The sequence below is a fragment of the Populus euphratica genome, unplaced genomic scaffold (assembly GCF_000495115.2).
Source record: "Populus euphratica unplaced genomic scaffold, PopEup_1.0 scaffold4.1, whole genome shotgun sequence".
Lineage (NCBI taxonomy): Eukaryota > Viridiplantae > Streptophyta > Magnoliopsida > Malpighiales > Salicaceae > Populus > Populus euphratica.
The window spans coordinates 842,492-864,610 of NW_011499859.1; the positions used below are offsets into that span (position 1 = coordinate 842,492).

Below are 22,119 nucleotides of genomic sequence, written 5' to 3' on the forward strand. Positions count from 1 at the left end.
GTGATATATATATATATATATTTATTTATTGTAGATTTAATTACTGTTACTACATTATTAAATAAATAATATTTATATTAAAAAAATTTATTATTTCATTAAACTATCTATAATTTTATTATATATGAAATTCATTTAATAAGAACTATAATTTTTTTAGTTTTTTAAGCATGCAATAATATTAGGTAAAATATCATCAAGAAAAAAATTAGAATTACAATTAAATTTTATAAATATTATGTTATCAAGTAATTTTTTTCTAACTTTTCAAATAAAATATAATTAAAAATTAAAATTAAAATTAAATTATTTTTTAATTAGATTAAACCTAATTTAATATATTTAATTTTAAATTAGATCCAGTTTGATTAAAAGAATAGGAGGCAAAGAATGACTTCACTGTTGACGCCTTCTACTGTATACAATACCTTTGTTTCATTGACTTCCAATAATGTCATTGCCCATTGGACGCATGCTTTTGACGCGATAGCAAGATATTTGGAGCTCAACCACATATAAGACAACATGCTCCCCTCTTGATATGGTTTTAGATCGTGTAGCTCTTAGGCTTATATGTCTCCCATCTAAAATTATACAAATTATAAGTTTGCTTTCCATAAATATGTGGTTTAAAAATAATTAGTCTGGGTTCCACATGATCAGTAAAATGCTTTTTAGCATTACTAAATAAATTGCTCGTGTATTTTTTTGCTTCAAACACAAACACAAACAGAACCTCCTAAACAAATAATCTCTTAGTGGAGTAGGAGTGTTAAAAGCGAAGGCTCCATTGTGGAGAAAATATTGAGCTCATCATTGATCATGACAGACCACCACTGGAAATGGCATACAATCTGAGAAAGGTTCAGCTTCATGATCTAAGATGTAATCATACAGATCATTTTCAGCGCACCAAATATGTTCATTTACTCTGTACAAAAGTTGAAATACCCGCTCCTATCTGTCTAGTTCAAGCCTTCATAAACATGAGTGTGTGTCTAACAGTCTTCTGATATCTCTCTAGGTAAAAACCGGGCAGCCTTCAACAGAGACTCCTTTAGCTGTTGGGCAGGAAGCCAAGGGACATCCATCAAGGTCATTTCCCCACCAATTAATGCTAATATTCTCCAACCCCAAGCAAAAATATAAGAGCACCCCCATGAAGGCAAGACCAGCATCTAATGACCCAGAAAGGACATAGTTGTATCTTTGCCACAAGTCTGGCTTATACCTATACACAACAAAGCCTGATAGGAAACCGACAAGGACCCAAGTTGTGTAGTTGACTGCAGTAGCTGGGGGCATCATTCCTGTGGCGCCTATTAACACTGGCATGTTAATGAGACGAATCCACTCTTGTTGTGGGAATGCCTTTGCAGCTAGCCATACAAGAATAGGCGCAATTGCTCCAACTAGGAAGAACCAATTCACGGCTTCATATGTACCCAAGTTTCCAAAAATTCGTCGCGGTCCGATCAAACCCCAAATCACAGATGCATCGTAGAAGACATGGTCACTTGGACATGTCCATACGCTATCAGACGCTGATGCGTCACAAATATCAGTAATTGTTTCCAGTAGCCACCATGCCGTGCCCAAGTAGGTAATGCAGGCTATAATGGTTCCCACGACCTAAGTAAATTAGTTAAGAAACTGTAATATTAGTGACAGTGTTGAAAGAAAATCGAGAAATTAGAAGGACAAAAAGGCATGATATAGAAATGTAAACTTACTTGTGCCATGAACATTGTTCTAGGAGGGATTTTCATGTAGTGACCAAGTTTGAAGTCTTGCAGGAAAGTTACAGCCTGTGTCATGCTTATGTACCCATAAACCTTAAAGCACATGTTAGCAACTGGATATCCAGGATAGATGTACCCAATTATATACTCTGTGATAATGTTCAATCCTGGTGACTGCAATCAAATATGTAATAAATGGGGGTATTTAAACTGAGTTAGCTCCAACTTGATATTGAAAATCATCTTTGATGTTGCTAGAAGAGAATACCTGATTAGTAATGGCAGTGATGATCCCGATTGGAAGAGTGAAAGTTATGGCAATTCCACAAGCTAGTAAGACGCCCCACCAAGGCAGCTGAAGCTGATCTTTGTAATACTCACAAGCAAATATGGTGAGTGCAATATTAACCAAAAGGATGCACACAAACCACCACTCGGGAACTTGATTGTACTTCCTCATGTGTCTTGTGTGTATGTCCATTGTTCTCTCTTGAAAACTTGCCATGCTTTGCTCCCATATTTCCCTGCATTTCAGAACTACACCAAGTTCACAAAAATAGTACAAGGATCCTATAGACTATATCAAATCTTAACACGATGCAGATGTTGTTATCTAACTTCAAATTCAGTACCTTCCATGAAAGAGGGCAACATGCACAATCGTAGCAGTGAGTGCAGCAAAACCAACACCATAAGTTACAGCAAAAAATGTGCTAAGGTAAAGAGGTCCTTGGCGGTCGTAGGCCGCTAGGTCAAGGTGGAAATTGGAATCAATAATCGCTGAGATATTATACTCTTGACCTGTTGCTGTGAAGAGATCATCGGAGAAGATAGGGAAGGTTTTGGCCTTGTAGACATTAAACCAATAGCACAGGGGAGTCAAAATGTACATGACAAAAACAAAACCTGCAGCAACATTAGCTGTGGCAAACCATGGGCTTGCGAGTGGGCTTCCAAGGTAGGAAGAGATAGTGGACCAATCAAGCCCAAAAGCACCAATTCCAAGCCCATAAAGACCTGAACCTAGTTGTTGGGCTAGGATTGATTTTGGGAATATCCAGCATATCCAAGAGAGTGAAGTTAGCATTTCAAAGAGGTAGCCAGGGAAAACATAGTAAGCGAAGCTGCACGTGAAAGCTATGAGGAAGAATTGGGTGCGTGTCACGCCACCTTTGGACCGTTCTTCTTTCTCATGCAGAGCCCTGCACAACAGCATGTTTAAGTCTGGATTAGTTTAAACATAGTTTTCGCATACAGTGGAGTAATCAATCAAAACGACTCAAGAATTAAGTTCCTTGGTCCAGAAAGTAAACATATCAAACATCATCTCTGTACTAGAAATGTTCTCCCATGTCAAAATTAAGTTCCTTGCACGTTTCTTTCATCATCTAACAGACGTGTCTAATTTTAGTAAGGATGATGTAACCTCAATAATGTCCCGATCCTCCTTACAGAATGGAAATGTCTAAACTCTTTAATGATTATGGGTTGGTCCCTGACTGAATCCTGAAGAGGTCTGTTTGCTGAAGTTAACCTTCATCAAACCCCTCTGCTCACAGCCATTAGAGAGCTTTGGAGCTTAAAGGGCCTGAAAAATGACACCCCCTCTTCCCAGGATCCAAAAATAGTCAAAGAAAAGAAATTCTGATTGTTGAAAAAAATGAAATTAAGAAGGGGAAAAAAGGAGGCTGTCTCAAAACGCACCAACCAGTCAAAGCCAATCACCAGCGAAATTCATCACAAATTTGGCAAAACATACTGGATTCCCAAAAAAAAAAGTAAACAAGAATCTAAGAAAAAAGGTTGACGAAATTCAATTACCTGAACAATGAAACTTGAACAAGATTTGCTGGCCACCACATAGCAGCAGGTTCCACCAAATACCTTCTAAATATCCCAGCCCATCCAAACCCCAACACCTACCATTCAAACAAACCCCATCAACATCAACAAACAACGCAACAACCTCAAAAAGAAAAAAATTAATGATCGAAACAAGAACTGATTACCAACCTGGGTTGTAATAATAACAATGAATGACACAAATAATGTAATATTTTTCTTATAAAATGCCTTAACAACTGTAACAATATGAATTGCATAAACACTGCCTGCTCCAGAATTGGCAAAGATAGTGATAAGAACATGTTCTTTAACATTGAAAGGTCCTGGATTCAAGGTGAATTCACATCGAGTTCCTTTAAAGAAGACCCGGTCGGTGATTTTTGCAGCCATCAATTGACCAAGAGGCACCACAGCAATCTGAGCAGATATAGCTGTTATAGATAAAGGCTCTGTCCTGTACCAAAAGAACTGGTTGAGAAATGATAGTAGGACACATGATATAGTGCCTAACACCCACATTCTGAAAGTGAGGACCGGTAGAGAAGGGTCATCTGTTGTAGGTACTGTTAAAGCAACTTGCTTGACAGGTGAGTTTTCTTCATCATGAGCCTGGTTAATCTCTGAAGTTTGAGACTTTGATGATGATGGGAGGTTGTTATCGGTATTATCTTCATCTTTCTCATCCCTGCTCACTGTAATCCCAAATAACGACACAAAAGATCAAGAAACAAGCCAAACGAACGAGTCTTTTGTTCGGAATTGGAGATTGAGAGAAGGGAGATACTTACTCAGAGGAGTTCTAATGCCATGATGTGTGGTTTCTTCCATGGTTTCTGCTCTCTTTTTTCTCCTGGGGTGTCAAACAATTGTGACAACTTTGTTAGGCAACATGTAATTTGCAAGGGTTGTGGTCAAATGAATTAACAAGTGTTATACGAGAGGAGAGAATCTAGGACCATGCGGTGGTTAATAGTCATTTAACTGTAAAATTTGTCTAGTTGAAATAAAAAAAGAGATGCTGTTTGCCAAAGATCATTAGGTGGGCTGTTTACGGCTGGTACTTAACTTTCTTCCATGACAGGCAATCAATTAATGAACCAATAATTATTCCTAATCCCCATTTACTCAATAACTATCCTCATTTCTTAGCCTCTTTCATCCTCAGAAATTGCTAGAGGAAATTCAAGCTGTTTTTGCACAGATTGTTCATTGCAAACGGGATGGCTTGACAACACATTGGATTACCGCACAAATTAGACCATAAACTTATGATTTTCTTGCCCACAATTTGAGCTTAGTCAAATCAACTAACTTGACAGTTGTACCGGTAAGTCTAGACCTGAATCTTAGACCTGCTACCTTGTTGGTTGGGATCTGAAGAGGAGCATTAGAAGTTACAGATTCCCAACCTTGTTTCTTTTTCATGGGGTATTACTCGGAGCCACGTTGCACACAAATCTACCATTCAAAACTTAATTCTCAGGTCAAGGTTATTGCAGATCCTTCCGATAATTGAATGGACTGCTGGTCATAACTTTTGGTTGGTAGCTCAAACTTGGATCTTGACATCTTTCTCATTATGCCCCCATGCATGCTTGTCACATTGGCAAAGTGGCCTTCATTTAGTAGAATCGTGACAGCATTGCAAACAGTGACTGATCAAGTTGGTTTTCATGTGCAAAAACTATGCAAGCTTTTTCGATCACGTCATAAACAAATAATTTTTTCAGCTTGCTACTTGGAGAAACTATAAATTTTTAGAAAGAAATTCATCTTGCTAGAAAGAACGTGGATGTGAGTTCAACTATAGAGAACGTCATCCTATTACTTGCAAATTAATTATGTGCTAAAAGGGGTTAATTTATTGTGGAAATGCGATATTTAAATAGATAGCGTGATTCACAGAACAATAATTATTGGGAGCTCCAGTGAAATGATAGAAGCAATTGGAGAGGCGTAGCGATTAAAAAAAAGAATTGAATCTATTGCTGGTCCCCGGATAATAATAATAATAATAATAATATGCACGGGGACAGTCTGTAGAGGAGCCCACTTGTATCTGACAAGAAATGATACAATTACCCATGAATGACGGCTGCTAGGCTACAGAGAGAATTTTTCAAAAATAATATGTGGTTATTTTTTTATAAAAAAATTATTTATAAAAATATTAAAATAATATATTTTTTATATTTTTTAAAATTATTTTTAATATTAATATATTAAAATAATTTAAAAATATTAAAAAATATTAATTTAAAGTTAAAAAATAAAAAAAATATTTTTTTAAAATATTTTTAAAATATAAAACAAATAAATTTATAAATAAATAAATAATAAGAAGAAGGAGGAGGAGGATATCCGTAGCAATCAATGGATTGGGCATTTGTGGAGTTCTTGAAAATTACTTCCACTACTACTTAAAGATTCCTGATTGAATCTTCTTGCGTGAAAAAATATTTTATCTCAGTTGAATTGCCCATTTCATATCTGTTAATTATTATATATTATACTTTACAACATGTGTGGTTTTCATTACGATTTCATGAGTGTAATCTTTTTTTTTATTTGATCATTAAACTTTATTTTTGGATAATTTAATTTTATTTAAAAAATAATTAATTTTAAATTTTTATAAAAGGATGAGATTAGTAGAGGAAAGGACCAAAATTACAAACATGACAAATATATATGACATATTATAAGTTTAAAAAAATACGCTTTGATTCTTTAACTTTAATAATCATGCAAATTATATAATTTTAGTTTTTCAAAATTATTCCAATTCCATTATGGTACAAAGTTTGTTTTTTTGTCACTAATCAAGAGAGGAGAAAGAAAAAAGTTGCTGAATTAGAGAAAAATATATTGTTCGTATTAATTTAGACCACTAAAATAGGAGATGTTTGTGTGAAATTGTTCTATTTGATGAAAAAAGTTAATATTAAATGTTTTTATACCTTAAAAATTTGTGAAAAAACATATATAAGCTTTGAAAAAAGATTTTTTATCAAAAAAGCATACACCCAAATTCTTTAGCCACCACAATAGCTGGAATTTGGACAAAAAAAACAACTCCTCATCTTTTTATATATATATATAAAAGATAAACAACATGCCATCTACTCCAAGCACAAATTAAAAAAAAAAAAAAAGTTTACCTGGCCAACAACTCCTAGCCTTTTTTTCCTCTAATTTTTTTTTTTCATTTCAATTAATGCTTTTTTAAAGAAAATATTTAATTATATTTATACTAATACATATTTTTTTTTATTTAAAAAGCCTCTTTTAAATAATTGTGATTTTTTGGTTATGTGTTTAATTTTTAAAGAGGTTTTTTTTTTATTCATCTATGATTTTGCTTTAATCTTTTGTATAGAAAAACTATGTTTTTAAAAATAAAAATATTTATTTTTAGATGATATTTTTAATATGTGTAGCCTCACGTGTTATCCCTTTTTTTTTATTCAATCAATTTAATATGTTTGTCTAGTTCTATTATCGTTTGATTAATTAGCAAACATGATTAGGTAAATATCCTCTTTCAAGATTAAATATCTTAATATATATTTATCCTTTAGTTTTTTAATTTTATTTTTAGATGTCATTAATAATTTTTATTTATTTATTAGTGCACATAATTCTCAACTTATTTGATTACATATGTGTTTAAACTTTTTGATTTATTAATTTTTTAAAACTACAAAAATATATTGAAAACACACACACACACACACACACTTTTTTATAGAAAATAAAAATATTTGACCCGTAGCAGAGTGCATGTCATGTAACTAGTGAATTCTTTATTTATTGTAATTTTCATTTTTTTTTGTAAAAATGATTTCTTATTTTAAAGAATTTGACTGGAAAATAAAAATAATTTTCTTGTATTTCATAAAAAAACAATCGTTTAGGACTCTTTATATAGTTATCAAGCTTAAATTATAACAAAACTAATTAAACATATTTAATTTAAAGAAAAAAACTATCACATATAAAAAAAATAAATTAAAAGATAGTGATAAAAACTACAATTCTCAAATATGGTGTTTTAAAATATCATATTTGGAAAGTGAGGTATTTTAATTTCAAGAGAGAGATATAAAAAGACATTAGAGTCTCATTAAAACTCTAGTTGACATGAATTTTTTTTTCATTAACTCTTTTTTAATGATAATGAGGATGTTGAAATTCATCAAAAACTACTATTTTATTTTGATCAAAGAATTGAGTTTTTATCACGTTGTTTAAATTCATTAAAAACTCTATAAATTTACCTGGTGTGAAAGTTTAAAGACCTACCATATAACTTATAAGTTCCCGCAAGCTTAAAAAAGAATAGAAAATAAAAAAGAAAGAAAAAAAAAAGAAAAGGAAAGTGGTAGCCTATAACAAGTAAAGTTTTAAGAATATATAACTATATGAAAATTTAAGGGTGAATGGCATATTATTTATTTATTTATGTTTTTGTAATATTTAATAATATTAATTTTTTATTTTTTTAGTTTTATTTTATATTTTTTATATTTATATGGATGGATGAAAAAAAATTATTTTGATTGTTTAATCCTGTTTTGAAGTTGGTTCTTGATCCTCGATGTAATCTTTCGTACAAATAATTGTGAACTGGTTCCCTCTTAACTAAAGATTTGATCTTTGCACTCGCTTTCATTTCTATTGTGTTTGGTGCAGATTTCTTGTCAAATAAAAGATGGTAGCTTCTCTTCATATCGATCGTTTTATGCGTTCTTGCTTTTGATTTTGTTACAGTGAATTAATATTTTTTTTTTTGGGTTTTTATGGATTCCCAGAAAGGATCTTGATCTCGATGGTTTTGGTTAGCTGGGAGGTTTTGTTTAGTGATTTTCAATGGCAGAGGTGGCTGGGCCAAGGTTGTACAGCTGGGAGGTTTTCTTTAGTGATTAAGATAACTTGAGTGAAATAAAACCAAAAAAAATTATAATATTTATTTTTTAAAATAAATAATGTTGAAGGATAACATTTAGAAAAATAAGTAAAAAAAACCCCTTTGAAAGGAGGCATTGCCTTGCGTGGAATTACGTGTCATTTATTTTTTATATTTTTAAAAATATTTATATTTATTAAAATACTAAATTATTTTTATTCAAATTCATTACAAAAAAAATGAGGATGAAGAAATAAAAGTGCTCTGGAATGTCGGTTAAAGATTTTTTTGCTTTTAAAAATAATTTAGTCATTTGATATTTCCTTGAAAACTGGAAGCAACCAAACAAATGTGAATGAGTATTCTAAACCCAAATTAATTTTTTAATTTTATAACATGTGAAATTCTATATCCAAACACAATCAAGAAATTTAATTTGAAGTGTGAAATCAAGAAAAATATCAATCTAAAAAATCTACTAAAGTAAAATAAAATAATAATTAAAAGAATAAAAATTAAATCTAATAGGAGAAAAAACTAAAAAGGATGAAATTGTAAAAAAAATAAATTTTAAATTTATCTCAAATTAAAAAATAACAATAAAAAAAAATAAAATCAATTTTTTTTATAATTTTATAAATTATTTAAAATAAAATAAATACTAACCAATAAAACATCAACTAAATCCATATAAAAAAAAATTGAAGGGCACCTTGAAGACCTGGAGGGTCATCATGATTTTCAAAGAGTAGAGAAATAAAAAATATTTTTTTATGTCGAACCAAAAATAATAAAGATTAAATTTGTTAAATGAAAAAATTCAAGGAAAATGAAATGAAATTTTTTTATAATTTTATAAATTATTTAAAATAAAACAAATACTAACTAATATAACATAAACTAAATTTGAAGGAAAAACTAACTGAAGAGAATCTTGAAAATTTGGCGGGTCATCATGATTTTAAAGAAGAGAAAAAAAATAATTATCATGTCAAATAAAAAATAATGAAGTCACACAGGTTGTCTAAGCATAAAGGGCTGCTAAGAGGGTTCTGTCACCTCCTTTGAAGCCATTATTTGGTCACCCAATACCACCGCACATGCCATCGGAAAATTATAGTATCTGCAAAGCACTTTTTTTTATTTATTTAAATAATATTATGTATTTATTAAAAGATTTAATTTTCTCTATGCTAAATTGATTATAACCGAATAAATCTCATGAAAATAAAAATAAAATGTCTATGCATGCCAGTTTATATATAATTATTTTTGCTTTTAAATGTAGATTCATCAATTCACTGTTTATAAAAATTGAAATGAAAAAATCATCTATGAAAGGCTTTTTTTTTTTAGAAAAAAAGAAAGAGTAAAAAAGCCATCTCACTACCCTCAAAAAATACCTGCATACCAATTTTCCCTTGTCAATTTGTTAATCTCCAATGAACCCCTTGTAAAGGATAGTAATACCCAACAAAATATAATTACATTGTTACAATATACACACTGTTTTATGTCCTACTCTACCGTAAATACTACCCCTTTTCATTTTTTCGTTAATGGTACGCAAAAAGAATTAAGCAAAATAATTATCATTGAGATCTTACTCGGACTTAGTTAGACCATTTTGTTTGTTCAATTCTAACGTAATTTGATCACTTCAACAGGTTTTGCTACAAATTCCCTGGATTATGCACCGATCTGCAGACGATTCAAACACCTAGGCTGCTATAAATGACAACGAAAGACAATAAATCAAAGAAATGAATGAGCTCATGCCATTAATCAATGAATTCAACTTAGTACCCCAATTCTCTATATACAAAAAAACAAACAAATGATCAAAGTTAAATTGAATGATCAACAATCAGCCAAGACGAACAAATCGGATCTGCCAAAAAACAGGAACCACACCCCAGTCACAATATGAAACGCAACCACCATAGCAGAAGTAAAAAGAAAAATAAAATCTAAATGTGTGTCTAATCATCACATAACGGATATCTTCTTTGTGATCCCCCTTTTCTTGGCATTTTCTATGGCTTCTTCCCTCATCTTCGTGAGTTCTTGGAGACACTGATTATAATGTGAATCAATTGAATCAAGCTCATGCTTTAGTTCAGAACCATCTTTGTCTGCCAAGGACAGAGAACAAATGCTAGACATACTTGCGTTTCTTGACATCCCAGAGAATGAACCGATATAGGAGTCATTGGAATTTCTGGCAGATTTGTTATGTTTTGATATACCATCTTCAAGCATCCCAAACTCCAAATCATACATATTTGATTGAAGACAACAATCAGAGGATCCCAAAGACTTGTTAGTACCGCAATCAGAGGCAATAGCCATATTATATTCAGCAGACATGTCTGAATTGACAGATTGTTGGGTCTCAAGATCTGTCATGTTAGTCAATGGTAAGAAATCAGGTTTTTTCACTGCCTCAGAAGTTGAATGGTTTTCTAGTTCAGAAGAGCCATCTCGTACACTTGATGAAGTATTCCAGCTAGGAACGAGCTTCACTATCAAGTTATCAATCAACTCAGCAATGACAGCCACATCTTCAGTTAACAAATCAAGTTGTTCAACCATCTCCTCAGCAATCAAAACCGCAGTATCCGAATCAAGATAAAAGGTAAAATGGATATTCCTTGCTCGACCTGTTACAGCAACGACATTATTTAGACCACAATTGAAAAGAAGAAATAAAAAAGATAAATGTTAGTTTGTACAACGTCAATTCTCACCGCATGGATCAGCAATGCGCAGAGTCAATGAAACTGTATTATCATTGTTTTTCACCCCCCTCAATCTGAATTCATTATTCTCAGTGAAGCTACTGAGTTCTAGAGTTGAAAACTGTGGAGATTCATTGATGCTTTTTGTACAAGAGCCCACTGAAAGTTTCTTGCAGTCAATGTCCATGAGATGGGATTCTGATTGCGGCAAGTGGACTTGTCTGGAAATAAGATTTGGTAACTGTAACAAACTAGAAACAAGTTCCTTTGAATTTTCAGTTGCTAGGAATGGATCTTTCAAGAGCTCTATTGCAGGCAATCTTGTAGATGCTGGAACTAAACACTTCTCTATGAACATCTTAACCTGGTGGTCACTCACCTTACTGAGGGAAGCAGGCTTTATGCCCTGCAATAGAAGTTAAGAATGATGACTACATGAGCACTTGTATGTAAATTCAAAGAAAATCAAATGCAGAAAATGGACTTAAACTCACCGAGGAGACCTTCTTGTATATCTGCGCAGGATTTTTGCATTCACTATATGGGTATTCACAAGTAACCATCTCCAACATGCACATGCCAAAAGAATAAATGTCAACAAGCTCATTGTATTCCTCTTCATAGAGCTCAGGAGCCATGAATTCAGGTGTACCTGCAGAATAAAGAATGAATTACAGAGTTCCAATGCATAGAGGTTCGACCAAAGTCATAATGGTTCAGAAACTGAAGCTGTTACCTATGACGCTTCGTGCAATGGGCTGTTGCATGACAATTGCTAATCCAAGATCTCCAATCTTAACTTCTCCAGTGTTTCCATTAACAAATATATTGTCACATTTCAAATCACGATGAATGATAGGAGGACTGTGAGTGTGTAAATAGTGTAAGCCTCGAAGGATTTGCCTTGCCCAGTTTTTGATGGCTTTCATGTCAACAGCCTTATGCTTCTTTCGAAACCTAGATCCCAAAATAACAACAAATTACACAAACAAACTTGGAAGACAAATGAAACGTAGAACATAAAAATCAGATATAGCGAATGAAACTCACTGCCTCATACTCCCAGAAGTGAATAACTCTGTGATGATGTTTATAGTCTTATTCTTATCATCCACCCAAGAGCTATAAAACTTGATGATATTTTCGTGTTTCAAAGACTTCAGCAGATGAACCTCTGAATACAATCTCTCAAGCTGCTGTGATGATTGCAAGACATCCTCTATATTCACTTGGTTCCAAGCCACTTCAATCCCATCAACTTCATCAAATGCCTTATATCTGCCCATAATAACAAAAAAAATCCAAACCAGAGAACGAAAATGTCAAAAATTACCACAGGTTCTTCATAAAAACTTCATAAGTACATGATCTTCATAAAGTACATGATCGACAAGGAAACTAAAAGATATAGATTTAAGAGCCATACACAGTCTTGAATGCTCCTTTCCCCAGAAATTCATCATTCTGAAGCAGCAAAAACAAAATAGAAATTAATATCAGATATAGCAGGAAAATAACTCAATTTTCAACAACTTCTAATTTCGTTTGATGCTGATACATAAGAAAGTACAGCAAAACCTATCAATTTAGCATCAAAATCTGTAACTAAAATGCCATATTCATAACTTAAATATCAATTTAGCCGCAACACTGCTAAAACACCTAAATTCAGCTAATTTGAGAATAAAAAAAAAATGCCTTGCCAAAAAGCCCTAGTTATTGAAAATGAAAATTTCAAGCACAAGAATTCACACCCGAATGTACCGACCGGTCGGATCTTTCTCTGCGAATACACCACCACCATCTTCACTTAAACAACCGAAATCCATATCAACAGAAAACACACGAAATCCACCAAACCGACGCAAAAAAGAAAAGAAAAGAAATTGACTTTATGAACAAAAGAAAAATTATCAAATCAGCTTAATTGGATGGAAGGAGAATTGAAGAGAAGAAACTTTTTTCAGAGAAAGCTTCACAAGCAATCGAATAGGAATCGAATGGAGAGAGGAATTGGAATCGGAATCCGAATATGAAAGACATATCAGATTGCTCTCGTGATTCCAATTCCTTGCGATTTCGAATCGATTTCCTCATCATACATGACCTAGATCCACCATATTTCTACTGCATGCATATTTTGTTTTTCAATTATCTCTCTTGGTTAGAGCTTGAAGAAACCCTAATTCTTTTAGAGAAGAGAAACCCTAATTAGTCCAATTTGGGGAAAGAATTTATCGAGAGAGGGGCGCGTGTATATCACTATGATGAGGGGGCGTGGGATTAAGGTGTTTGAATTCACGGGGGATTTTGATTTGGATTTGGGCAAACCTAAATCAATCCTTCATATATATATATAGAGTCTGTAACTGCGAAGTTTATCACTTAAGTCCTCCATCTATCCACCTTTATTCAATCAGATCCTTATGTTACAATAATTGAGAGAGAGAAATTCACGTGTTATTCATTTGTTATGAAACTATCCCAGTGACCAAACAGCCTTAAACACAAAAAACCTCATTCACCATGTAATGCTCAGGAGAACTAGATCTCGTTAGAAAACTCTTCTAATAATAGGTGTAAGTAAGTCTTGAACTGTTTTCACTGAAGCATCCAATTGAAGAAAGGTAGACAGATAGAGGACTTAATAGATACAATAAGTAGTTGGGGGACTAATCTGAGGATTTCCCCTGTGGTTTTCCTTTTCCTTTTATTTATTTACTTAGAAAGGAAAAGGGAATTCTGGAATTTATTTTTTTTCCCTCACGAGATAAAGAAGGATGGAGATGAGGAAATAGAGGCCAAGTTGGCCTGTGTTCCAGTATTAGAACTTAGAGGTCTTTGTTAAAGTGAGGAGATGAGGAGTCATAAAATAACAATTTGATGATAATAATAATAATAAGCATTTTTAGTATAAAAAAAAAAAAGAAAAAAATTTACCTCATCATAACCTTAATCCAAGAAGGTTATGATATTTGAATAATATAAAACATTATATTTAACCAATCCATTTATGTTATACATCTTAGATTACATTTCAATAATTCTTAACAATACAAAATATTCTTAAACAAATGCTAAAAATTAAATTAAAAAATAATTTTTAATTATTTTTTTATAATAAAAATATCAACTCATTATACTAACCAACATTACAACAATTACTATTATCTTATCACTATTTCACTGTAAATTTTTATCACAATTACAACAATAACACTATTTTACTATAACTTTTTATCACAATTACAACAACAATAACATTATAATTAATATCGTCAATCAAAATTAATCTTAATTATAATTATTATTTTATTATTAATATGATTATTATTTTATAATCATTTCATTATAACTCAATGTCACAGTTACTATAAAAATAATAATCATCATCATTTTATCAATAATACAAATATAACAATAAGAATCATTATTATAATTGTTATTGCCACCATTATTAATTTGTTATTAAAACAATCATTATTTTTTTTATTATAACTAATATTATTAATTAGTATTTTTATCATAACTATTATTATCATTATTATCCTTATTATTTTATTAAAATAATACAATTTTTCTCAGAAAAAAACAATTTAATACATCCAACAAAGAAAAATAATTCATTTTTCAATAAAAAAGTATTTTATGTTACCCTATTTTCAATCATTCAAAAGAAAAGATCTCACTTGGGCAAATAGAAGAAGATAGTGTGTTTGTCAAATTAGGCGCCACGTCAACAAAAGACACAAAAATAGTTAAGCATGAAGCCGCACGAAAAAAAAAAAACCAGCAATTTCTCAGAGTCTCGCCAAAGGACATTCGTTAGTCCTGGGGTGAAATTATGAGTCGACAAAATGAAAACGATGGATGTATTTCCTTCTCTTTAGCTCCAAATAAGCTTAGCTAATCTTGTTCAGTTTTCTGAATCACTGCTCGTCAAGAAAGCAACAGAGAAAGCATGGCGCGTCCCATCTAATTTGGAAAGGGAAAAGACGAACCTATTAATCTCCACCATTACAGAATACTAATTCTTAAGCAAAGAAGGTAAGACAATTGCCTGATCTTAGAGCTGTTCCTAAGAAGAATGTAACCATTACCGAGAGAAGGAAGATTCTTATCAGGAGGACTGCTCGTGTTAATCACAATGACTACATCAGTTGCCAGCTTCCTGATGATATTCTTCTCACAATTCTCTTCTCTCGATCTAAAAGAAACTGCTAGAACTGGCGCTTTCGAGAAGATGGGAGATACCAGTGGTAGGTTTCTGGAAAATTAAATGACGCGTCGTCTAATGTTTGGGGGTGGGGGGTTGACATGCTGTCTGCCCCTTGGCTCCACCAAAAAAAATATAATGGACCACGCGCGTAGCATATTTTGACAAGCCGAATGCATGGCATGTTGTATGTGTATGGGTTAGGCCACCAGGCCCAATCGCTTGCCCTTTTTACATAAGTTATAGTTATTCTTAAAGTTGAGATTAACTAGACTGGACAGATTAAATATATATCCTTCATGCATGACTACTATGCGAGATTTGAAAGAACTTCAAATAATACTTGGAAACTACCATGTGAGATTTTTTTTATTTAACTTTTATATTTAGATATTTAGGAATTTTAATTTAAATACTATTTTATTATTTAGGAATTCTAATGCTAAATGAATTTTATGAGGTAACTTTTAATTATAGATCATTTCATATAAAAATAGGATGTCTAATTTATTTTAAAAATATTCATATTATAACTATTATTTAGATTTTATAAAATACTAATTATTTTTCTCTAAATTTCTTTACAACTTAGATTTATAATCTTAGAATTTTGAGAATTTTAACTTCTATTCACGTCGTACACTACAGTGATGTAGGAAGACGGTAGCACCCCATCATGTGATATAGGAGTAAAAACCCTCTAAGACACTATACTAGCTTAGGAGCAAACTAAATCGTTTGGTGCTATCTTATGAACTAATTACTTATCCTCATTTAGTTGAAATAAATAGTGTTTCTGGTTTTTGTCGATGCTTGAAATAATTTTAATTTATTTTGGAGCAATCTCATGAAAAAATAATAGATTAATTGGAGCAAGATATAGCAAGTTTAAATCGGCTAATGGTGATGCAAATAAGAATCATAAAAAGAATAGAAGTGTACTTGAAGACTTAACTCTAAGCCAACCTTACCCTATATCTATTCCTAGATTTCACCTAGACAATCATTTCTTTATGTGGATGAATTTGATGAAAGCAGATTTTAAAAATCATCTAATCATGTTAAAGATAAAGTGGCCAAAAAAGGTGTTGACAAATAAATTTAGTTTTTTTATTTTAAGTTGAAGAAGATAATGTAAAACGATGAATTTTAAGTCATGGATGAAGATCTTATAAACATTAACATGGTGGAGGACATAGTGATTTCTAACAATTCTTCTAAAAATATTATAAAAGATATGTCATAAAGTTTTTTCATATTCAAAGTTTGAAGTATTAGAAATAATAAATGATGATGATGTGAAGTTTGGACTAGAAGGATGTGAAAAGGAACTAAAAGTGAACTTTATAGGAATAAAAAATATGATATTAAATATGAATTTTTCTTTAGCATGTAAGCATTATAAATTAAACTGTAAAGTGGAAAAGTTTAATTCTTAACAGATAACGAGGGTATGTTTTTCAAAAGCATAAGGGAATAACATGGGCAAATTTCTTCAATATTCTTAGCATAGCAATGTTCATTATATTATTTTATTAATAATTAAGGTTATAATGGTTTTAAAAGGTTTAAGAAGAATCTAAAAAGCAGTTTGATAAATCAAGTATAATTTTTAATATAACTATTAAATTGAACTGAAATTTTAATAGAAAAAACTTGTTCCATATTAATTTGAAATTTTATGATGATGATGAAAAATCATGGAAGTCTTTAAATAAGAGATGAAAGTTACCATATGAAATCATCTTTTTTTATCTTATTGTATTTGGAATATTTTTTATAGTTAGATTAGAATTTTTAATTTAATTAATATTTTAGTATTTAAAAATACTGATGTTGGATGGATTATATTAGTTAGGTAAATTTTAATTAGAAATCTTTTTAACTATTTGCCATGCTTTTATTGGCATATAAATATTTCCAGCCGATGACTGTGATCGTTTGTTTGTTATAATATCATAAATGTATAAAACATGTTGGTCAAAAACCTATTTGCTTGTCACCAGAGGCTTCCAGTGAAACAAGGTCACCTTACAATTTGCACTTTGCAGGCTTATCTGCATTGTCTCTGTAAGGATGGAGAAGGCCATATCAGGACATTTGAGCTTGCAATTACTAGGTTATGTGGAATGTTATTCTCTGGATTGCATTGAAGACAGAAGATATCAGCTAGATTAACATTGAAGACAAAAGATATCAGCTGGACTATCGAACATTTATTCTTTCCTATAGTATCAGCTAGTCAGTTGACCTGCAATCCGTCATGGGTCACGGGGTGGAATGACACAGAGAATAACATGGATAGAACTAGGGTTTTCATGCTTTAAGGTTACAATCTTGACAATGGAAAGGAATTAAAGATAATCTCTAAATATTTAAATCTTTATAAAATAAACTAGTGCTACTGTTAAAGAGAGAGTTGCAAAAAATTAAAACAGGTTGATGTCCGTTTCCGAAACTATCAAACATACAAGCTTGAGAATCTCATAGAAAGGGGAGACAAAGGCAATGTCCATTAGCAGCAAGTCAAAAACTACAGTTCACAGAAACCAGCAACTGTTAGTTAACAGAAGCCAACCCGCAAGGTCAGAAACACAACCGTAAAAACTGCTACGGAGGCAGCCACATGACTGGCTTAGTAATTTCTCAAATAATCTAAACATTAAACAGAGAATTATTGTGCCAAGGTCTAGGACTCTAGGACATTTAGTAGTCTCAAGCATGAACATGGTGCTCTCAGTTTATAATTCAAGTCAATTCCTGAAACGGGTTTCCCAAGTAAAACAGCATGCATTTCACAAGTCTTGCAACCAATGTCGATAAGCTACTAGAAATTCCATATCGAGATACGTGCAAAATCAATATCATTATTTCAACCCTCCTTTCCACCTTGATTCCATTTGTTTGATTGACATTTGCAATTGAAAGAAAATAGAACATCACAAAGAGACCAAAGTAGCTATCTTCTACGACTATCATTGCCAATCAAGTTGAATTTGGAAAGAGAAATACAACAAAGTATCCTACTTGATGGTCCTGCTTCTGACTACTCTTGATAGCTCAACTTGGAATTACATTGCTCTAGTTCAGCTCCACAAAAAGGCTGGCTTGAGGGTGCAAACCTGCTTCTTTTAAAGATAGAGAGAGTTTATCTGTACCATAGACAACTCGGGGGAAGTTCGAGACAAGACTGTAATTCTCGACATCTAAGCAACCCAAAGAATCAACATAATCGTACAGGGACTGGATAGTGGCTGTACTGTGGAATCTCCTCTCTTTGCGTTCTCCAGTTGGAAATCGAACCAAAACCTGATTAACAAAGTTACATTTGTAGTAGATTAGTTCCAAAAGATTCACATGACAACTATTCATAAAGACACTATAAGGGCTAGGAAGTCCAATAGATCAAAAGCTAAACGACATACCAAAAAAAAAAACAAACAGAAGAAAAAAACACACTTATGAAACCAAGTCAAGGCTAGAATAAAGTACCAACGCTTGTAGTACAGAAAATTGAGTAATCATCCTGAATTCCTAAACAATAAAAGATTACAGATAACAGAATCATTAAAAGAGCAATAAATAAAATAAGACACGTTACTTGTGTAACATTAGGTCCCTTTTCGGGTTCAGCACCAAGCAACAAGGCTTTCTCCTGCCGCATTCTTGCCAGAGCCGCCTCTTTTTCTGCAGCCTCACGTGTTGCTCTCTCCTGAGCCTCTTCTTCCTCCTTGCGCTTTCTCTCTGCCTCAGCAGCCTCCCTTTCCAGACGTTCTTGTTCTTCTCTCAGTTGTCGTTCCCTAGCCTGAAAGCATAAAAGAAAAAAGAATACAAAGGCAAATAGAAAATCATCACCACCATGCAAAAAGAAAAGGACCATCACATCTGGCCAACAGTACCAACATGATATAAACTAAATGCTCCAGTAAAAAAAGAAAAAAAAAGAAGGAAGGCATACTTGATCGGCTTCAAGTGCTGCTCTGTATGCAGCATCTTGCTCCTCCCTCAAACGCATGTTTGTTGTTCTCTCCTCCGCTTCAAGTCTTGCTGCAACAAGAACAGGGGCACTTTCTTCAAGAACTCTCTGTAGTATCATGAGCATTTCTTCAGGAGATTTTGGACCCTCAACCTAGATCAAGAGAAAGATGCACATAATTGTAAGCAAAAAGCTACTAAGCAACAACGCAATTAAACAGGTTGGGTCTATTTAAGACCCAGAAACCTCCAAACTAAATTCCAGCCAACTCATGAATTGAGTAATACCTAAATATTCAATTAAATGCTTTAGCAGTTGACAAAGATGACAAACAAGTCATTAAAGGCTCATCACCCAGACCAGAGTGTTTTTGAAGGAAAATTGAGCTATATTTGAAAATGAAAAAGATATGGAAACTTTGGTGCATGTGTAAAAGGGTGGGATAAACCCATGCTATTGCAACAAATGTTGAAAAAGCTCGATATGGGAGGTGGAGAGTGCATTAATTGCATTCCATGGAAAAAAGAATTTTCATGAAAAGATGCACACAGACCTACCATCACAAGGAACATACAAAATGAAATCTACAAGTAGGATAGAAAACAAGAGAGTAAGACACCGTAAATCCGACAACATCAAGAACCCCAGAAACTATACAGAAAAAAATAAATCAACCCTATTGAATAATACCGAGGTTTCAATGAAGTAACTATATTTACCAAAGCTTCATATCTCTGATGGCCCAATGCCAAATTCAATAACCTTTTAACACTTTCCCGTGCAGAGTTGAAACAAGGTACTATCCCTTCCCCCAACAAACACAACCATCTACTTCATAATTTGCCTAGCCAAATCTATCCCTGCTAATCCTAATTTCCCTCTTTCAATAATCAATTCAACAACAACAACCATAATCAAAATAGGAGTGCATATAGCTCATCAAAATCATTCAACATCTCAAATTAAATCACCACACACCCAAAAGAATTACCTGTTGAAGCAACGCAATCCTCTGATTTGTAGCAGGCATAACAACAGCACAAAACGGAAACCTTGAAGCCTTCAGACTATTACTCATCTTAAATCCCTCACTCCCTCTAAGACTCCCACCCCACGCAACAAAATTCTCATTAACAAATGCGCTAAAAACCTCCGAACACAACGTCCCCTCACAAAACGCCGGCGTATCAGGATGATCCGGGGAATGCAAATACACAAACAACAACTTAAAACTATTCCTCGACCTCGTCAACGCATCCATAAATCCTTCACCAACAAAATTCGGCCTACTAGAAGAACCAGAACCACCATAATCCCTCTCAAATTGAGCAATAAACTCCAAGGCTTCTCTCGACGCGGCGGAAACAGTTACCAATTGGGCCGAAGAATCCCCACCCCGGCCCGAATTTGAGCCAAACCCAAAAAAACCTAATGAATAAGAGAAAACACTACCAGCAGCCCAAAATCCTAACCCAACAGCACCAGAAACTAACCGTAAACTACCGGAAATGATTGAGATTGGTAAAGTGATAATTTTCCAGCCCAAACCAGGAAGAGGAGCAGCCACGGGAGCGATGGCGGTGGAATCGGAACGATGAATGGATGAAATGGGTGGTTCGACGACGGTGGATGTGGTGGCGGTGGCGGTGGCGGTGGATGAGTAAGAAAGGGGGTCATTATTGTGATTAGAGGTGAAAGAGGAGATGGCGAGTTCGAGGTCCCAATTATGGGCTTGGAGGATCTGGGTGCATAAATCGGGATCTTCAAGGCCTGTAATTGCTTGAAAGTACGCTAATTTATCTGCTACATCAACCATTATTGAATTACTGTAGCTTTCTTTCACTCTGATTTTTTATTTCAGAGTTTTCTGGAGGAAGTTTTAATCTTTTTTGGGGAGAAATGGGAATGGAAGGAAAGAGGAACAGTTGTTTTTAACTCGGAGGTTTATGGCGATGACCGACAAGGAAGATTGGCGAGCGTGCGAGCGTTCGTTATGTATTCATGAAGTTTTCCGTATTATGAATTTGGAATAATTTTATAAAATTATAAAATTTAATATTGAAAATTAAAAATATAATTAATAAATAAATAAAATATATAAAACCACTATTCTAATAAATAATATCATAAAAAATATACATTAAGAAGCCCTTCTCTTTAATTTTCTTTTTAAGTTTTGTTTTTACGGTATATTATGGACATGGTTGCCTTTTGAATTACAATAAGCAAAAAATAGATCCACTTTTTCGGGCTGTTTTAAAATGTGATAATAATTACATTTTAAAATGTTTTTTAATTTAAAAATATATTAAAAAATATTTTTTTAATTTTAAAAAATTCATTTTTTATATACAATTTTTCAGAGAAATAATATTTTGAATGCCCCGAAAAACACGCCCTTATTTAGTGGATAATTAATGATTGTGCAAGCGCATTGAATTCTTTCTTGACCAGGCGACGAAAGGTGAGAGCTGAGAAAGCGATGACGTTTTATTCATGAGCCACCAGTTTGGGAAATCTGAAAGGAATTATGGATGGGACTTCTTGGTTTTCGGCCACCGTGTAACTCACATGTTTGTAGGTCCCACAGGGTGAACGATGTCCCAACTCACTCACAGGGATTCCTTGTGGCTGTAGACGGATATTGTCGCGAAATCCATAATGAAGAGAGAACATAAAGTAGCAGCGAA

The 22,119-nt window shown here is 32.9% G+C and overlaps 3 protein-coding genes across 6 annotated transcripts; all 3 read right to left on the reverse strand.

Annotated features, from left to right (window-relative positions):
* Positions 1 to 776: 776 nt before the first annotated feature.
* LOC105124211 (oligopeptide transporter 7-like) lies at positions 777 to 4,855 on the reverse strand. Its single transcript, XM_011024127.1, has 7 exons — positions 4,376 to 4,855; positions 3,756 to 4,279; positions 3,564 to 3,661; positions 2,375 to 2,944; positions 2,011 to 2,266; positions 1,734 to 1,916; positions 777 to 1,632 (listed from the first exon to the last, which is right to left on the reverse strand). The coding sequence occupies exons 1-7, from the start codon at positions 4,413 to 4,415 to the stop codon at positions 1,021 to 1,023; spliced, it is 2,283 nt and encodes a 760-aa protein (XP_011022429.1). The 5' UTR covers positions 4,416 to 4,855; the 3' UTR covers positions 777 to 1,020.
* Positions 4,856 to 10,251: 5,396 nt separating this feature from the next.
* LOC105124212 (serine/threonine-protein kinase WNK8) lies at positions 10,252 to 13,564 on the reverse strand. 3 transcript variants are annotated; one of them, XM_011024131.1, is made up of 8 exons: positions 12,992 to 13,564; positions 12,664 to 12,701; positions 12,288 to 12,515; positions 11,974 to 12,194; positions 11,732 to 11,889; positions 11,617 to 11,643; positions 11,247 to 11,478; positions 10,252 to 11,159 (listed from the first exon to the last, which is right to left on the reverse strand). In XM_011024131.1, exons 1-8 carry the CDS (start codon positions 13,064 to 13,066, stop codon positions 10,486 to 10,488), a joined length of 1,653 nt encoding a protein of 550 aa, XP_011022433.1. In that variant the 5' UTR covers positions 13,067 to 13,564; the 3' UTR covers positions 10,252 to 10,485. The 3 variants fall into 3 exon arrangements, with proteins under 3 accessions (XP_011022433.1, XP_011022432.1, XP_011022431.1); XM_011024130.1 differs by having other exon boundaries at positions 11,247 to 11,643; positions 13,006 to 13,564; XM_011024129.1 differs by having other exon boundaries at positions 11,247 to 11,643.
* A 4,599-nt stretch (positions 13,565 to 18,163) lies between these two features.
* LOC105124213 (FAS-associated factor 2-B-like) lies at positions 18,164 to 21,416 on the reverse strand. Of its 2 annotated transcripts, XR_842014.1 has the most exons (5): positions 20,421 to 21,416; positions 19,412 to 19,582; positions 19,055 to 19,258; positions 18,465 to 18,762; positions 18,164 to 18,417 (listed from the first exon to the last, which is right to left on the reverse strand). XR_842014.1 is itself a non-coding variant. In XM_011024132.1 (4 exons), the coding sequence occupies exons 1-4, from the start codon at positions 21,243 to 21,245 to the stop codon at positions 18,535 to 18,537; spliced, it is 1,428 nt and encodes a 475-aa protein (XP_011022434.1). In that variant the 5' UTR covers positions 21,246 to 21,416; the 3' UTR covers positions 18,176 to 18,534. The 2 variants fall into 2 exon arrangements, 1 of the variants encoding a protein (XP_011022434.1); XM_011024132.1 differs by having other exon boundaries at positions 18,176 to 18,762.
* Positions 21,417 to 22,119: the final 703 nt, after the last annotated feature.

Coding starts and splice junctions, on each gene's coding strand:
- LOC105124211 (XM_011024127.1), bottom strand. CDS start 4,415: ATGGAAGAAACCACACATCATGGCATTAGAACTCCTCTGA. Junction 2,267..2,374: donor GTTGCCCTCTTTCATGGAAG/GTACTGAATTTG, acceptor TCTGAAATGCAG/GGAAATATGGGAGCAAAGCA. Junction 1,633..1,733: donor GAACAATGTTCATGGCACAA/GTAAGTTTACAT, acceptor TAATTTACTTAG/GTCGTGGGAACCATTATAGC.
- LOC105124212 (XM_011024129.1), bottom strand. CDS start 13,066: ATGGATTTCGGTTGTTTAAGTGAAGATGGTGGTGGTGTATTCGCAGAG. Junction 12,516..12,663: donor AAAGGAGCATTCAAGACTGT/GTATGGCTCTTA, acceptor TATTATGGGCAG/ATATAAGGCATTTGATGAAG. Junction 11,890..11,973: donor CATTGCACGAAGCGTCATAG/GTAACAGCTTCA, acceptor TTTATTCTGCAG/GTACACCTGAATTCATGGCT.
- LOC105124213 (XM_011024132.1), bottom strand. CDS start 21,245: ATGGTTGATGTAGCAGATAAATTAGCGTACTTTCAAGCAATTACAGGC. Junction 19,583..20,420: donor GGATTGCGTTGCTTCAACAG/GTAATTCTTTTG, acceptor CTCTTGATCTAG/GTTGAGGGTCCAAAATCTCC. Junction 19,259..19,411: donor CAGCACTTGAAGCCGATCAA/GTATGCCTTCCT, acceptor TTATGCTTTCAG/GCTAGGGAACGACAACTGAG.